Source organism: Nanorana parkeri, unplaced genomic scaffold (assembly GCF_000935625.1).
Source record: "Nanorana parkeri isolate BGI_ZX_2015 unplaced genomic scaffold, ASM93562v1 scaffold953, whole genome shotgun sequence".
Classification (NCBI taxonomy): Eukaryota; Metazoa; Chordata; class Amphibia; order Anura; family Dicroglossidae; genus Nanorana; species Nanorana parkeri.
In genome coordinates, this window is record NW_017307221.1 from 32,613 (window position 1) to 49,297 (window position 16,685).

Genomic DNA, 16,685 nt, shown 5'->3' on the forward strand with positions numbered 1-16,685 from the left:
GGCCAATTTTGGGTATTATCGTTTTTTGAGGTTTCGCGCGCGCACGCAATTTTAAGGCTTGACATGTTTAGTGTCTTTTTACCCGACGTGACCCCATCTTTTATATTTTACCAAAAAATTGGGTAATAATAAATGTTTTATCATTTAATATAGGGGAAACTGTTTTTTTTTTTTTAAATTTCGGTAATTTTTCCTTAATATAGTAAAAAAATAAAACCCCCAGTGGTGAATAAATACCACCAAAAGAAAGCTCTATCTGTCCCCAAAAAAGGGTATAAAATTAATTTCAGTACAGCGCTGCATGACGGAATAAATGTCAGTCAAAGTACCGCAGCGCTGAATACTGAAAAATGGCCTGGATGGGAAGGGGGTTTAACACCGCGGATGTCAACTGGTTAACTTTACTATGTGTTTTATATGTAATATATTCTGCATTCCTAGATAACTATGTTTATAATGCCCCACACTTGTAATATTTGTGAAGTTTTATGCCAAAATGTTACATTTAAAAAAAGTCCTATTAAGGATAAGGTTTACCGTATCTGTTCACCAGCAGGTGGTGGAAGGCTGTCACCTAGGTGAAGACTTCAGAAGTGCCTGGTCAGAACTCCTCAGGGTGTTTATGCATTTCACTGCAGGATCACTCCCTAGCTGTAGCTTACAGGATTTTCACATTAATATAAAGTGACAGTCAAAAAAGACAACAGGAAGTACAAATCTTGCAGCACTGTCTTAGGCAAGTGCAGTCCAGAGGCTATAGCAAACTTAGACAAGTGTAGTCTGAGAATCAGGAAAGTGGCAGACAAGGTGAGGTAGCTATTATCCAAGAAGTATATAACTAAAGACAACCAATCAGAAGTAGACTGTAGAACACCTTAACAAATCCCTGATAATCCACTTATGGTTCTGTTTCATGCAACCCCTATTGGTTCATACAAGTGATCTATCATGCTACACTTGTTGAATGCACTGAAAAGCCTAATCCACATAGTGTGGAACTCACACATGGCACCTACCACAGTGGAATGGCTGACCAATGTGAATCATATGTTGGAAGCAGAGGAATGGACACCTAAACTAGAAGACAAACAAGACAACTTTTACAAACTTTAGGCAGTTTGAATAGCCTTTATTAACCCCCTTAAGTGCCAGCCACAGTTTAAAACAGCACTGGAATAACGGCTATTTGTCCCAGCACGGTTTAAAAATGGCATGGGAATCAGCAGCTCTGGCAGGTCCTGGTGCGAGTAGAAACTAGAAATGTCAGCTGTATGTGACAGACAGGATCCAGCACTAAGCGCAGGAGCTGAAACATTCCTGAATCCAATGATTTGGAGGGGTGTCCCAATACTTTTGGCAAAATAGTGTACTTTGCATTTAGGAAACATTACAGGAAAATTCCTGTTTGTTCTAGTTTTTTACTAGCTATTCTCAATAAAGACCAAGATAATTAAAATTTATGTATTTTAATTTAGTACCAAATTAAAGACCTATCTGTTCCTAAAATTTTTTTAAATACTTTAAAGTAGACTATAAAACCTAAAATATATAATGTGCAAAAAAGATATTGGTGAAAGAGAAAAAGGCTTGAGGACTCAAGTGGTTAACTCAGAGCAGTATAAACATGTATTGAAATGGGCATAAAGTTTAGACACCATCGTTGTCAGTTACAGTTTTATTATCCAATTGGTATAAAAAATGACTGGCCATAGACACTAGACAAGTGCTTGTTTTTTCTCTCCCTTCCCTTCCACCTCATTTCCCCCTTTCCACCTCAGCTCACATCAAGCTTACTTTTTGAATGAATACTGAAAAATGGCCTGGATGGGAAGGGGGTTTAACACCGCGGATGTCAACTGGTTAACCTGGACAAATGCAGACATTGTGCATGTAATTATCATGGATGTAGAATTCTTACTGTGCTACAAATATGCTCATACATGTTCCAGTGGCTGAGGACTTTATTTGTGATATGTTACTCTTTCTTTAGTCCCTATTTGTAAACATGTTTGTATGAAAAATGTGAAAATGTTCAAAATAAAGATTTCAGAAATGAAAAGAAGAAATATGTAAGTGAAAAATGTAAAGCGTTTCTAAACACAAAAACAAAAGTATAATATATTGCAGCTTATCTGTCCTTTAGATGTGGTGACCACATTAACTTTATTTTTTAAGCCATTTTACTTACTTTCACCCGGTGATTCTGCCAGTAACAAACTTCCTGTCTTAGGATGACTCCACTCAATGGAAGAACAACGGAGCCACTATTGGACAGCAGCATTGTCACCCTTTGGAGAGGGTGGTGTTAGATGCAGATTTAGATAGACTTAACTAACAAATTAAATTCAAACTCCAGCTAACACTATTTTAAACAGTTACAAAAACCGTTATTTTTTCTTTTTGGGATAATGTTTTTACATAAATAAAAACTAACCCCTGTCAGTGTTAGAGTATTGAGACAAAACATTTATCTGCCACTTTTTGCTTGACAGTTTGGCCTGGTAAAAGGAAGTTGAAAAATAATAGACTTACTGGCCGGACCACTAGGTACAAATATAGAAAAAAAAAACTTAAATAAGAAAACTAATGCAGCCACCACATTTAAGGACAGGTAATCTGCAATTTATTACATTTTTGTTTTTGGGTTTAGAGGTGCTTTAAAGGTTAAGGCAACTGAACTTTCTGTATTTTTCTTGAAGACATTTCACTGGTCATCCAACAAGCTTTCTCAATTCAGAATTACTTGTGCAAAAAATTATCTGGGAATAAATATGGTGAATGTCGCTCCAATCGACATAAGCTGTTAGTCACAACCAGATGTTGATTGTGTTTGCATAATTGGAGTATAGAAGGTGTTATCACAGAGAGAGGTGTTAAAACAGAATTGTTTGTGGCAGACAAGCTTGGATTCTCTATCCTCTATTCAAGCTTGGATTCTCCATTTTTACATAAATGGCCTATTTCACACCTCTTTTAAACCAGTCCTCCTCCCTGTCTAGGATGCGTACTTGACTGTCTTCAAAGGAGTGACCTTCTTCCTTTAGATGAAGGTATACTGCCGAATCCTGACCAGAGGGTTTTGCTCTTCTATGCTGTGCCATACGTTGGTGTAGCTGCTGTTTAGTTTCACCGACATACAATTCTGAGCACTCCTCACTGCAATGAACTGGTTAGTTCACATTTCTGAACATTTTACTGAAAGTTCCCTGTACTTTCCATCATTCCCAACAGATTGCAAAGCATTGTTCAGATGTTAAAAAAAAGCTGCTCCTTTCCAATTGCATACTTGTAGGTCCTGCACAGTCTGTCTGCAAAAAACCTCTAGGTGATCAAGCCCCCATCCCTCCTGGTTAAATGTCAGATGGGCCAGATGTTAGAAGCAAAGCAGCTGCTCCTGGCACACTTTGCTCATGACACATCCCTCATTTTAGGTCAGGTTCACACCTGGGCATTTTACAGCGCGTTAACATGTGAAAAAACAATAATTGCCTATGGGCATGGTTCCCACCTGGGCGTTTTACAGCGCGTAGGAATGCGCTGTAAAACACCCTATGCCCGAAGAAGTACTGGAGCTTCTTTGGGGCATATTTGCCGCGTGTATCCATTAGGATACAGCCGGATAGCCCTCGAAAACGCGCATTTGTCTTTTCTTTTACCCAAATCCTGGTAAACGTGCATATTCCATACGCCCAGGTGTGAACCCAGCCTTAAAGTTCTGCTCAGGCAGCAAAAAGGCTTAAAGGAGAACTATGAGGTGAATGCTTTTCACTCACCTCATAGTTCTAGCCGACCTGTGAAAATGAGACTGTCACAGGTCGGCTCAGTAGATCGGGAGGTGAGCGAACACATACCGGGTTCGCTCGCCTCTCGATCCTGTCACGGCTCTCTGCCGTGACAGGGGGAGGGGCTGGATTCCCCTCTCCCCGCTCCGATCTGCCAGCGCTGACTGGTGGAACGTACGGGGGAGGGGGCGGGTACAGTTGGCTCTGCCTCTAGATAGGCAGAGCCAGCTGTCACTCACGCAGCTGGGCGGATCCCGTCATCTAAGTCGTGATCCGCTCCGGCTGCGGCGTCTCAGTATACCGCGAGCTGTAGCTCGCGGTATACTGAGCTTAGGGTAACGGGAGGACGCTAGTTTGTGTCCTCCCGTTACCCTAAGGAGAACTATGGGGAAAAACACTGACCCCATAGTTCTCCTTTAAAATGCTTGCTTTTGGCTGTATTGCATAGTTCTACCATATCAGTGATTTACCCAGTGCTTGCCACATTAAGTCAGCAGTAGCAGCTCTAGTACTTTTATCCTCATAATTAACACTTATTAAAGACATGCAAGTCAGATCATACTGTATATCAGTAACAATGTATGACATTCTAAATTCTTTATCTCCATATAATCTATGCACATTTTGCAGGTACCTGTCAGTGTGGAAGATGTAAATGTGAGAACTCTGAAAATAACGGACTTATCTATGGGAAATTTTGTGAGTGTGATGACAGAGAATGTATTGATGATGAAACTGGAGAGATATGCGGAGGTAGGTATTCCAACACTGTAACCATTCACAAGGTTCTTTCCACAATATCCCCAGCTACCAGAAGACTGAGTGATCTCCAGTAGGCACGTAATCCACAACAAGAAGTTACATGGCCGTGCCTGTAATGCCACTCCCAACAGCCAAAAAAAAACCCTTATTGGCCAGAGAACAGTCACATGGATTTGTTCGCATTCGGACGTGTTTTAATTTAGAAACTCAGATGCATCCAAATGTCCAAATTTAACAAAATTTGTATAAATATCCTTTTGGAACAAAACAAAATGTATGTGTCTAATCTCCAGCTATGTGATGCAGACAAGAACATGTGCATTCTACAGAGTACATTTTCTATGGCGATAAAAATCCTTTAAGAGCTAGGGAGATATGTTGTAAAAAAAACAAACTAAAGGGAATGGTGGCAATACCTTCAAAGTGAGGAAATACCTTGCTTATACAGTTGTCACCAGTACAGGTTTTTCCGTTGAATGATTATTAAATGTGCTGCTGTGATGCAAAAGAAAAATATAGCCAAAAAAGTTTGTTCAAACTTCTCTCTTAAACATTTTTGATTTGCTATAATTTTCTGTGTCAGAGAGAATTATTATTATTGTTATTATCATTGTTATTGTCATCATTATTGTCATCCCCATTATCATCATTATCCAGGATTTATATAGCACCAACAGTTTGCACAGCATGTTTCAATGTTTCAAAAGAAAGGGAGACAGTTCAGTTGCTATACAATTCAAGACAAGAGAATTAGGAGGGCCTTGCTCTTGAGAGTTTACAATCTAAAAGGGAGGGGCAAGTGATACAAACGTTGGTAGTCACAAACATGGTCACCAGGACAAATAGAAAGGGTGAATCTCTGTTGGGGACTTAGAAAGCAATAAAAACATGAAAGCAATCTAACCACACACCCCTCTGTCCAAAACTAAAATATGGATTTACAATTACATTACATTTACAATTACATTTCCAGAAAATAAAAGGTTGTTTTCTATAACTGTATTTTAATAAATTGCATAATTCACTGATGTTTTGTGTTTTACTGGTTTATAATACTATGCTGAATTAAAAGTGGTACACAGTTATAGGTATACACATAATGATTTTTACCCCTTTGGGCTTAAGGATTTCGTATTCACACTTGTGTTTTTTAGTTCTACATGCAGTTCAGCCTTAAAACACATACCTGTTTGTTTACCCATTGGTTGTGGGTTATGTAATATCAAGTACCCTTTGACAAGTATACATTTATTAGTAGTACCCCTTTCTACCCCCACTTATTAGTAGTATCCCTTTCCAGTCCTACCTCTTGTGCTATTGAAATTGAAAATGCTCTATCAGATCAGTTTATATATGATTTGGTAAATTCAGTAAAACATTATACTTGTATGATGAATTTACTTTCCCAGGCAGAAGTACACCCTGAACCACCCTAGAGTATATATTCCACTGGTTGAGAACCTGAGGCATAAAATATAACAAAATACCAGAAAAGTTCTTGTTGGGAGAAACTTTATTCATCACAAGGAATTGTTGTTTTAGATAAAGCTGAAATTCATGTACTGTGTAACAGACATACAGAAAATTGCTGCACAGCATGGACAATTATGACACGGTTATACAACAATATTACTTTGTATGTCAAAAGAATAATCACCTCAGGGAACTATCAGTACGTATCTTAGAGATTCTGTGGTTGGAAAATTTTAAGTACTTCTTATTGTTCTGATGCTATGCAGAATGTTTTTGTCCTACATATCACTGCCTATAAGGCAATCTGAGACAATCACTTGCAAATGTGAGCCCATACTTCAACAGGATAATTCAAAATGTTAGTGTTATTTCTTATTAAACAGTCTACACTTATGTTGTTAATTATAACATTTCTGTATAAATAATCTTTTTTGTTGGAGCTTACTTAACTAGCTAACTAATATGTTTTGTGGTTTACCCACTCTAGACATTTCTACGTTTAACTACTGTATCCATTAAAAAAATGCATAGTTCTAAAATCTATTTCAGCACTGCTAAAGAAAATCCTTGTGGTTTATCATACTCCAATAGGTAGTCGAATAGGGAATTATAGTCCATTAAATTGTATTACGTTATTCATAGGCAATAATTGTAACATTATGTATGTGCATTGTTTAGACTGCATGACTCCTATTGTGCTTGCTATGGATTCTCCTTATCACACATATCCAGTCACCATCCAAGCAGAATATTCTCACTCTGTTTTGTTCAGCTTTATATAAAATACAGGTAGAGAAAAGCACATGGAGAATCCTTACCTACAGTACCGTAAGGTCTTAAGGGTAGGCAAAGGTATAGCCTGAACATCCTCACTGCATACACAATCACCCATATCAAAGAGACATCACATACGGTAACTCAGCGGGATGTTTCTGTGCATGCTGAGGGAGAGATATAAGGCATTTTCTGTAATAGAGTGGTATGAGGTTGTGAATGTAGTAGAGATATGAGAGGTATGAGAAGTATGAAACACTTTGAGGGGGATGTCAAAAACTGGGACAGACAAAAACTGGAGCAGCCATGCATGGCAACCAATCAGCTTCTCTCTTTCATTTTCAAATCTTAACTGAGCAAACTGAAGAGAGAAGCTGATTGGTTGTTATCGGCAACTGTTCCAGATTCTGTCTGCTCCAGTTTTGATAAATTCCCCCCTTTGTGTAGTAAAAAAGAATGAGGCATTGAATGTACTTCGAGAGGTTTAAGGCACTGCAGGTAGTAGAGAGGTATGAGCTACTACTTGTTGTAGAGAGGTCTGAGGTGCTTCCCTTAATAGAGAAATATGAAGTGCTGCCTATAGTAGGTAAGCGTAAATCACTGAGTGAAAATTAAAGGGACGAGGCACTGTACATATGAAGAACTATGTGTAGAGTACAGAAGCATGAGGGTATGGATGTAGTAGAAAGTAAAAATAGTATTTGTGTACTGGAGAGGTATGGGAGCCGTGTAGTCGAGATGTATGAGATAATGCCTATAGTAGAGAGGTATGTGACGCAGCGTATAGAAGTGATGTATGAGATGCTACATGTAGTAGTGAGTTATTAGGTGCTGCATGTAGTGGGGTATTATGAGACACTGCATGTGGTAGAGAAGCATGAGGGTCTGCCTGTAGTGAAGAAGTATGAGGGTCTGTCTGTGGTACAGAAGTATGAGGGTCAGTATATGATAGAGAGGTATAACAGTTTCCATGTTATAGGGAGGGATAAGGTGCTGTTTGTAGCAGGGAGGAATGAGGGTCTATGTGTAGTAGAAAGGTATGAAACACTGCTTGTAGTAAAGAGATATGAGTCACTACCTATAGAGGTATGAGCTGCTGCCAATTGAAGAGAGGTATGAAGGTCAGAGAGGTTTGAGAATCTTTGTGTACTAGAAATATGTAAGGATCTGCATGTAGTAGAGGAGTATGAAGCACTGTATGTAGTATTTATTATTATTTATTACAGGTATTTATATACACTGAGTGGCCAGATTATTATGACCACCTGACGTTTGTAGGCAAATTAGCTATAATTAGCTATAATTAGCTATATGGAGGGCCAGACCATTATAAATAGGGAAGCAGGTTGTTTACCCAGACAGTAGAAGTGATTTTTTTCTGAAGATATGGGTAAACAACGCGATTTAACAGCCTTTGAACGTGGGATGATTGTTGCCGCTCGGAGCCATGGAGCGAGTATCAGCCAAACAGCAGAATTTGTTAAATGTTCAAGAGCAGCTGTTGCTAAATAGTTTTGAAGACTGGACTGTCAGCCAAAAATCTGGGTCTGAATGTGCGAATTGTGGCCGTCAGCGACTAGTCAATGTTAGGGCAGAACGGAGAGTGGCAAGACTGGTACAAGACAACAGAAGGGCAACAGTGCAGTGTCAGATTCCTCGCATCACCTTTCAACATCTCGTGGAGTCACGGGGCACGAGGTGGCCCAACGAAGTCATCTCATGGAGTCATCTCGTGGCCCAACAAAGTACTGATGGGGTGGTCATAATAATCTAGCCACTCAGTGTATAACGTTGACAATTTACACAGCATTTTACATGGTTGCGCATTCACATCAGTACATGCTCTCAAGGAACTCACAATCTAAGGTCCCTATCTCACATTCACACATACAAGGCTAATTTAGACAGGAACCAATAACCTACTAGCATGTCTTTGAGGTGTGGTAGGAAACCGGAGTACCCGGAGGAAACCCACTCAAGAACTGGGAGAACATAAAAACTCCATCCCTGACCAGGATTTGAAGCGGCAAGCGGGGATAAGGGTTAGTGAGCAGTAAAGTGGTATGAGGTGCTCCGTGTAGTAGAGAGGTATGAGGTGCTGAGTGAAATAGATAATTATGATGTGCTGTGCATATGAAAGTCTATGTTTAGTAGACTGGTATGGGGGTCTGTCTATAGTAGAGAAGAATGAGGTACTGCATATAGCAGAGAGGTATGCGGCACTAAGTAAAGTAAACAGGAGTGATGGTCTGTATGTAGTAGCAGAAAAACCCAGTATGAGCTGAAGAAATGGCACTTACAAAGTGTTAGTCCCAGGTTAGAGCCACTATAATGCTTTGCATGTTTTATTAAATACAGCTGTATCTTGTTTTTTGCTATCAACATCTGAAAATTGAAAAAAAAAAAATAGCATGCCACCAACCCCCACCAAAAGGGAACACATTAATAATCAAGAGCACAAACAATTTCTATAATATTTAATCAAAAGATAGCCATTCATCCATAAACCATCCATGGAATTAGCATATAGAATTAATTCAACTGGAACTGCTGTTCCATGATTCAGAAGTAACACCACCTAGGGTGCAAAACAGGTGTGGAAAAAAGAAGAAGGAGATTTAGTTAATGAAGATGTGGAAAAAAACAAGTAGTTAGTACAAGGAATGTGCCAGGGTGCTGTCACTCGTGATAAAACTAATGCATTGTAAATCTAATTTATATCTAACCATTGGCCCCACTAATGGCAACAACAACTGTGTCAAATGCTGGGCAAATAATACACTACATACAGGTATTTCATCATTGCATCAAAAACAAGTAGGTATGTGTATTAAATAAAACAAAATCTTATCAAATAATACATTTAAAATGGCTAACTAGAAAAAAAAACTTAAAGCCTATATTTAAAATAAACTGAAAAAAAGTGATGCTGCCCATAGAAGTCAGTCAAACTGTTTGTTTTTATTTTATTTTATTTTACTTTAGAAGCATGAGGAGTTTTACTGCTATAGGGAGCACACATGCATGTTTTTACTTTTAAACATGCAAGTGTGTTAAACTTGGGATGTCAAGATACCACTTTTTCAAGACCAAGTACAAGTACTTTCCCTCAGGTACTTGCTGATACCAATTACCAATAATTTTCCGAAAGGGACATGTGACATTGTTTTCTAAAACAATACAGACTGATGATTTTAGGGCAGTTTCTCAACAGGGCTAAATACAGATTTAACCAGGGCTGAATACAGATGTCACCAGGGCTAAATACAGATCTCACCAGAGCTAAATACATGTGTATTCAGTTCTGGTGACATGTGTATTCAGCTCCAGTGACTTGTGTATTCAGCTCAGGTGACTTATGTATTTAGCTCTGATGACATGTGTATTCAGCTCTGGTGAGACCTCACCGCAGCTGAATACACATGTCACCAAAGCTGAATACACATGTCACCAAAGCTGAATACACGTCACCAGAGCCAAATACGAAAGTTACCAGAGCTGAATATACATGTCACCAGAGCTGAATACACATGTCACTAGAGCTGAATACAGATTTCACCAGAGTTGAATACACATGTCACCAGAGCTGAATACACATATCAGCAGAGCTAAATACAGGTCTCACTAGAGCTGAATACATATGTAACCAGAGCTGAATACACATGTCACCAGAGCTGAATACACATCACCAGAGCTAAATACAGAACTCGCCAGGCTGCATGCCAATCTCACCAGGGTGGCATGTGGATTTCTCCAGGGCTCTGCGGGCAGTGGCTTTGCTGGTCGGGCGAGTGCCAGCCTGGTATGTGGGTGGAGTGTTGAACTGGTGGATGCCGATGTTCTATTGAAAGGCTGTGCCTTTGCCGGGAAGAAGGAGGAGAAGATAAAGAACCCAACAGGCACTGCCAAGGACAGCTACTGCCAGGTCCCCAGCAGGTTGCCTGAGGTTCCCACAAGCATGGGAACTCAGCCAGCCGCTGTGGTTTAAAAATTTAAAGGGCCGGTATCAGCCTTAGGAATCGGGCCATTTTCAGGAGTACAAGTGCTCGTGAAATAGCCCTGTATCGGCCCCGATACTGATACTAGTATCGCTATCAGGACATCTATAGTTAAAACCCAACTTGAGACTTCTCTCACCTGACCTTTTACAAAAACAAAAAAAAAGCTGTACACATATCTTTCTGTCTTTGATCTGGCTATGATGTCACAGGTCCCCTTTGCTCTGCTTTCTCCGACAGAAGGTGAATTCTAGGCAGGTATCATAGACAAAAACGAATGGAGCTCCGTCATCTGTTGCATCTTGTATTTTTTAATGGGAAGAAGTACACCTTACTTGTACCTGAATATGAGCTGTTAATAGCCTCTTGGAGTACAGCAGAGCTGGAATGTGAGAGGAAATAGCAGCACAGGTAGCCCATTTAATTTGTATGCTGACAAGAAGCATGCTGGCAGGAAGAAAAAAGCAGAGTGACAGAAAGATGAGCTCATCACTGTGCTGCTATCCAGTCACGTGCTGGGCTGGGTCCAGGACATTCTGGGCTCACAGAAAGTGGGATCAATGATGTTGGCCATCATACTAAGGGCATTTTATGGCAGAAAAGATGTAATGTAGGGAAGAGCACTGGATTGAAAGTGAATATTGCAACAAAACCTTTTATTTTATTTTGTAATAGGCTATTCATTTGTATATTGTTATCTTTTACTGTAATTTTGTTTTAATGTTGCAGAGGGTAGTGCCAAATGATGGATTTATGCATCAGTCTGCAATTATGGAGCTGTAGTCAATGCATGGGTCAGGCTCTTGACACCCTGGGCTCAAAGTAATTGGGTTGAATTTTTATAAAATAATTCCACCAGTTTAGTTTAGTCCCAGTGTTCAAAGTGCCTTAATTCACCCCATAGTATTCAGCCACCCAAAAATTGTGATCATTACTGAATCCTGCCAAAATGGGTAGCTGAATGTTTTGTGTTTACTGAGGACTCCATACTTACCATACATTGCATTTTGGGGCAGTGATAGTCAGACTTTGATCTAGGGACATTACTGAATCCTGCCATTTGACCTTTGTGCAAGGCACTCTGCATACAACGAGCCAGAGGTGAATTGGTAAAGTTGGACCACTTTACTAATTCGCTTTGTGCAAATGGGGTTTACTGGTGCAGCAAACCTTTTTTCATAGCAAACAGAATGAATATTCAGCAAGCTCTTACTTATGCAAATCAATTCACTCATCTGTACTTATTTTTACAGAATTGCAAATTCTGTACCTAAGACCTGCAACTTTGTGTGGAGCCAGCTTGGTTCAAGCCAGTCATTTTATTTTTTAAGAAATAGCTGAATACCTTTGTTTGGCTATTTTTGCAGCTAAAAAACACAGTGCATTACTGTGGCACATTAAAAACTAACCACTGAATCTCCAAATATCAGCAAACAAAAATAGTAGAAGCCATAGGTGCTGTATTGTTAGAATGCACCATTTAGCATATATACAAAAAACGTCATGGTGGTAAAGAAGCTGCCATTAGCAGGGCAGGGAGCAATATTTGCCATATGTGTGAGGATTTGGTTTACTAATGTACTCCAGTGACCCAAAGTTAGCATATAGCAGGCAGTGCCTGCTACTTGCTGACAGAGCAGAGCCACACTGCAGCTAGGAAAGATCCCCAACCCGCTGCCTGATTGACAGCTGGCTCTCCCTCTCTAGAGCCAGAGCCAGCTGTACCCACCTCCTCCCCTGTCTGTCCCTCCAATGAGTGAACACAGAGAGAGAGAGGAGGGGGGATCCCTGTGGGGAGCAGGAGAAGACTGTGAGCTGAGCAATCAGCAGTTTGTGTTCTCAATTTACAGAGCCGGTGTGTGACAGCTGCAGTGTTACATCCCGGCTCTAAGTATTGGGAAGAGTATATTTTACTCTGCCAATACTTCTCCTTTAGGGCTAGTTCACACCGTTGATGTGCCTTGCGTTCCTGTGCAGGCAATTGCATTGCGGCCAGAGAATGTGGCTATGTCATCATTGAGTTTGATGGACCGTCATGCTCCCTCCTGCTCCACAACAAAGTGAGCCGGCCACAATGTGATCCAGTGCGTTCCGGCCAGAATGGGACTAGAACGCACTGAAGATGGTGGGAACTAGCCCTTAATCACTTAGTGTTGAGTAGGCTTATTTATTTTTAACAACAACTAGGCGTATTTACTTTTAACAACAACTAGTTAAGTCAATAATTGACCTTAGTGTGCTGACTCCAGCAGGTTACAGTAAAAAATAAAAAGGCTGTGTAGATGTTGGGTCATTTACTTTAATAATAGTTGCAACTTTGCAAAGTCCCGCCTTCAGGCTAGATTTGCACAAGTGTTCCTCATCTACTTGCCAACACTGTATTACACTTTAGTTGGCTGTACAATGTCAACTGTCGCTTCTCACAATTACTTTTTTAATAATTACTTTTTCTTTTCTTCTAGAGCTACTGTAATGGCAGACAGCCACTGGTGTGACTAAACACGGTGTTAGATCTGATAAATAAAATAATTTTGCTATTTTAAGTATAATCATTGTTGTCATTTCTAGAGCAATGTAGCCCAAGAGAAGATGACTAACTTGTAGAAGAGAGAGGTGGAGGGTATTAAAAGCTGGTCTCTTCAGCTGCACAGTTATTTTGAACAATGATGCCTCTTGCTTTGCTGCTTTGGCAGCCTGTCAGCTTCAGGCAACTTATTTAAAAGATTCAGAATTATAAGTCAGGATCACAGACTTTATATAACTGCAGCTACACTGCTGGCTGAGAGATCATGGCACATTAAGTAGAAACACACTTTCCCAAGAGAAAAACTACTAAAGGGTAAAGATGATGCATTCATTGTAGAAGTGATGCTTTGGATTCAAACCGTGTTGCATGTCTGTTCTCTAAGGCTTTTGGTTCCCCAAATTTAGTACGAGCTCCTCTACTTCTGCACACCTCCATGCCTAGGTACTCTTTGCTTTTTCTTACTTTCGCTGTTTTCTGGAATGTATTATGCCTTAACATCACAGAGGATGCGAGCAGTTCTTTGTCAAATGCAATAATAATCAGCTTACATTGAGCAGAGTGTACCAGCACAAATCATCATCTATAATGAAAATATTATGCTGTATTATGTTTTAAGACTGCATCTGTCATTTAAAAATACACTTTTTCTCACTGTATAAAATTTGTTTTGGGTGCAGGCCACGGGAAGTGTTACTGTGGAAACTGTTACTGCGAGGCTGGTTGGCATGGCGATAAATGTGAATTCCAGTGTGACATCAGCCCATGGGAGATTAAGAAAAGATGTACATCTCCAGATGGCAAAATCTGCAGCAACAGAGGTGTGTCATTATTAATGAACTTCACATCTGTATGTCTTTCAATTAGTCTTACGCAATAATTGTGTCTGGCTTTTTTCATTTACTAAGGCTATAAATAAACCCTACAACAGGCCTTAAAGGGAACCTGTTAGATCGAATGTTACCCATCACAATTGAGTCTGACATCCAATGCTGAAGACTGTTTTTGGAAGGCTAGTTTTGGGGCATGCAGATCACATTGTACATGATGCCTCAAAACTAGTACAGTACATGGGAGGTAGAGAATGGTAACTTCAGCAAGTCATTGGGAGCATCCTCTGTGCTAGGTAACATCAGTCTGGACATACTCACTTTGAAGATGGCAAATATTTAAAAAAAAACCTCTATTTAATAAAATGTTGCATTATTTAATACCATCCATGAATGGTTTTAATATTTTTTAGTTAATTGGTTTTAAATATTGCTACTATAAGTACCTAAACCCTCATGAGTTTCCTCTAATCCCATGCACATCAAAATTCCTGCTGAAAGGAAGAAGCAACAATGTGAGCTATTTTGGCTCTACTGCATTGCATAGTGCTTATATTGGGAGTTGGCTAACTGGAGGAAAGAGCAAAGTGATGACCTCCTCATTGAGCTTTTTCTGTTTGCTCTCTTTTTGGATCGCTGAGGGCAGCTCAGTGGCAAAGCCGTCTTTCTCAAATGGAGCAGAGGAAAAGGGATGTCACTGACCTACATGACTGTGCAGTCTGACCAGGCATTGTAAATTGCAGGGTTTACTTAACAAAATTATAAATCCCATGGCAATTAAAACACACACAGAGTATATATTGTTGCACACGTTATTTGATTTAATATGTGTTGTCTAGAATATTTCCTGTAGTTATCACATAAATGCATAATAAAATGGTTGTTATACACTCTTCCAATCAAGTTGCCTGTATGCTATAAAGAAAGTGAGTGTATTTTATGCATTCTTGTTTATTCAGCACATCCAGCCCTAAAGAAACAGAAGGATAATCTTGTTATTTTTAGGGAGCTTCATGAGATCACCACTGATAAATGGTAAAACTTGAAATTCTATTAACCCTGGGGCAAAGTCCAAGATCTAAAGAGTGCTGACTGAAATTCCTGTATAGGTCACAAAGGGAAATCAGTTACGTAAAGCTTTTTTTCCAGTCACCAATCATTATTTATTTATTACAGGTATTTATATAGCGCTAAAAATGTACACAGTGCACATTCCCTATCTCATGCATACAGAGAAGATTTAGACAGGGGCCAATTAACCTTCCAGGATGTTTTTGGAATGTGGGAGGAAACCCATGCAAGCACAGGGAGAACATACAAACACCTTGCATATAATGACCTGGTTGGGATTTGAACCAGGGAACCCCCATGCTACAAGGCAGAAGTGCTAACCACTACACCACTGTGCTGCCCAATCATATTGCAACAACTTTTTCACACAGTTTCTTTGTTTCATTTTCCACAAATCTACGCTATGACTTTGATGCCAGTTTTCACAAAATAAAGAAGAAAGGGGAAAATTTCCCTTTGAATTTAAAACCAACCATAGAAGGATGGATCAAAAAATCCAATTGCAAAACAAGGGAGTTTTTTTAGGTGTTCAATGTGTATGCACACAACCGTTTTTGTTATATAAAACTAATATATTTATTCATGCATATGTTAAAAACACATATACATATTAAAAAGCCATGTACTGAGACATGTATCACTATTAACAGGAATGTACTATGATCATCTGTTTATTATATACCTATGATTGCTTCTTTGTATATATACTGTATATTGTATATTGATGAAACAAATAATAATGGTGTTTCGGATTCGGAGGCAACAAACCTCCAAATCTGAAAATGCACATCTAATAAAAAACTGTGCGGCAGCCATATTGGCCATCGGCACGTTCTGCGCAAATGCGCCACCATCTTGGAGGCGGGGCGCATGACATCACCCGACACCAGCATCGGGTGACGTCATATGCATGTAGGGGTGCCATCATCCTGGATGCAGCAAGATGGCGATGCCCGTACAAAACAAATTAATATATGCACAAATATATTTTCGTATATGGTCATATAATAATTAGTTATTTCGGATTCGGATGAACTGCCGAATCGAAGGAATTTTGTGAATCAGCAAGTTCATCTGAATCCGAATGCACATAGCTAAATTAATAAATATATTGGCTTTATATAACAAAACTGTTGTGTGCTTGGACACCTGAAAATTTCTATTTTTTGCAATTGGATTTTTTTTAGTGTCTGTTTATTTGCCTCATCTATGGTGCAGGTCCTCACAGTTTAAAACCAACCAGTGTGATTGGGTTTTGTAATATGACTTCATATTCCTAAAGACTTTTGTTTTCCTATACTGTACATAAATCATTTTATTCAGTATGGCTTAGACAGCATTATACAACAAGAAACAATCTGCAAAACAAACAGTTAAGCTGCAAAAGTCTTTCCTCTGGCTGCTGTCCAAAACGACATTACTGTATAGCAAAAAAAAAAAAAAAAAAAAACACCTTTTAAAACATTTTTCA

At 39.3% G+C, this 16,685-nt stretch overlaps 1 protein-coding gene across 1 annotated transcript in view; it reads left to right on the top strand.

Moving 5' to 3' along the window:
- ITGBL1 (integrin subunit beta like 1) overlaps nucleotides 1-16,685 on the top strand; it is a 109,347-nt gene that overhangs the window by 2,851 nt on the left and 89,811 nt on the right. Inside the window, exons 2-3 of the mRNA XM_018566497.1 lie at nucleotides 4,413-4,535; nucleotides 13,994-14,134. Coding sequence (XP_018421999.1) covers nucleotides 4,413-4,535; nucleotides 13,994-14,134 — 264 coding nt within the window. The remainder of the gene's footprint in view (nucleotides 1-4,412; nucleotides 4,536-13,993; nucleotides 14,135-16,685) is intronic.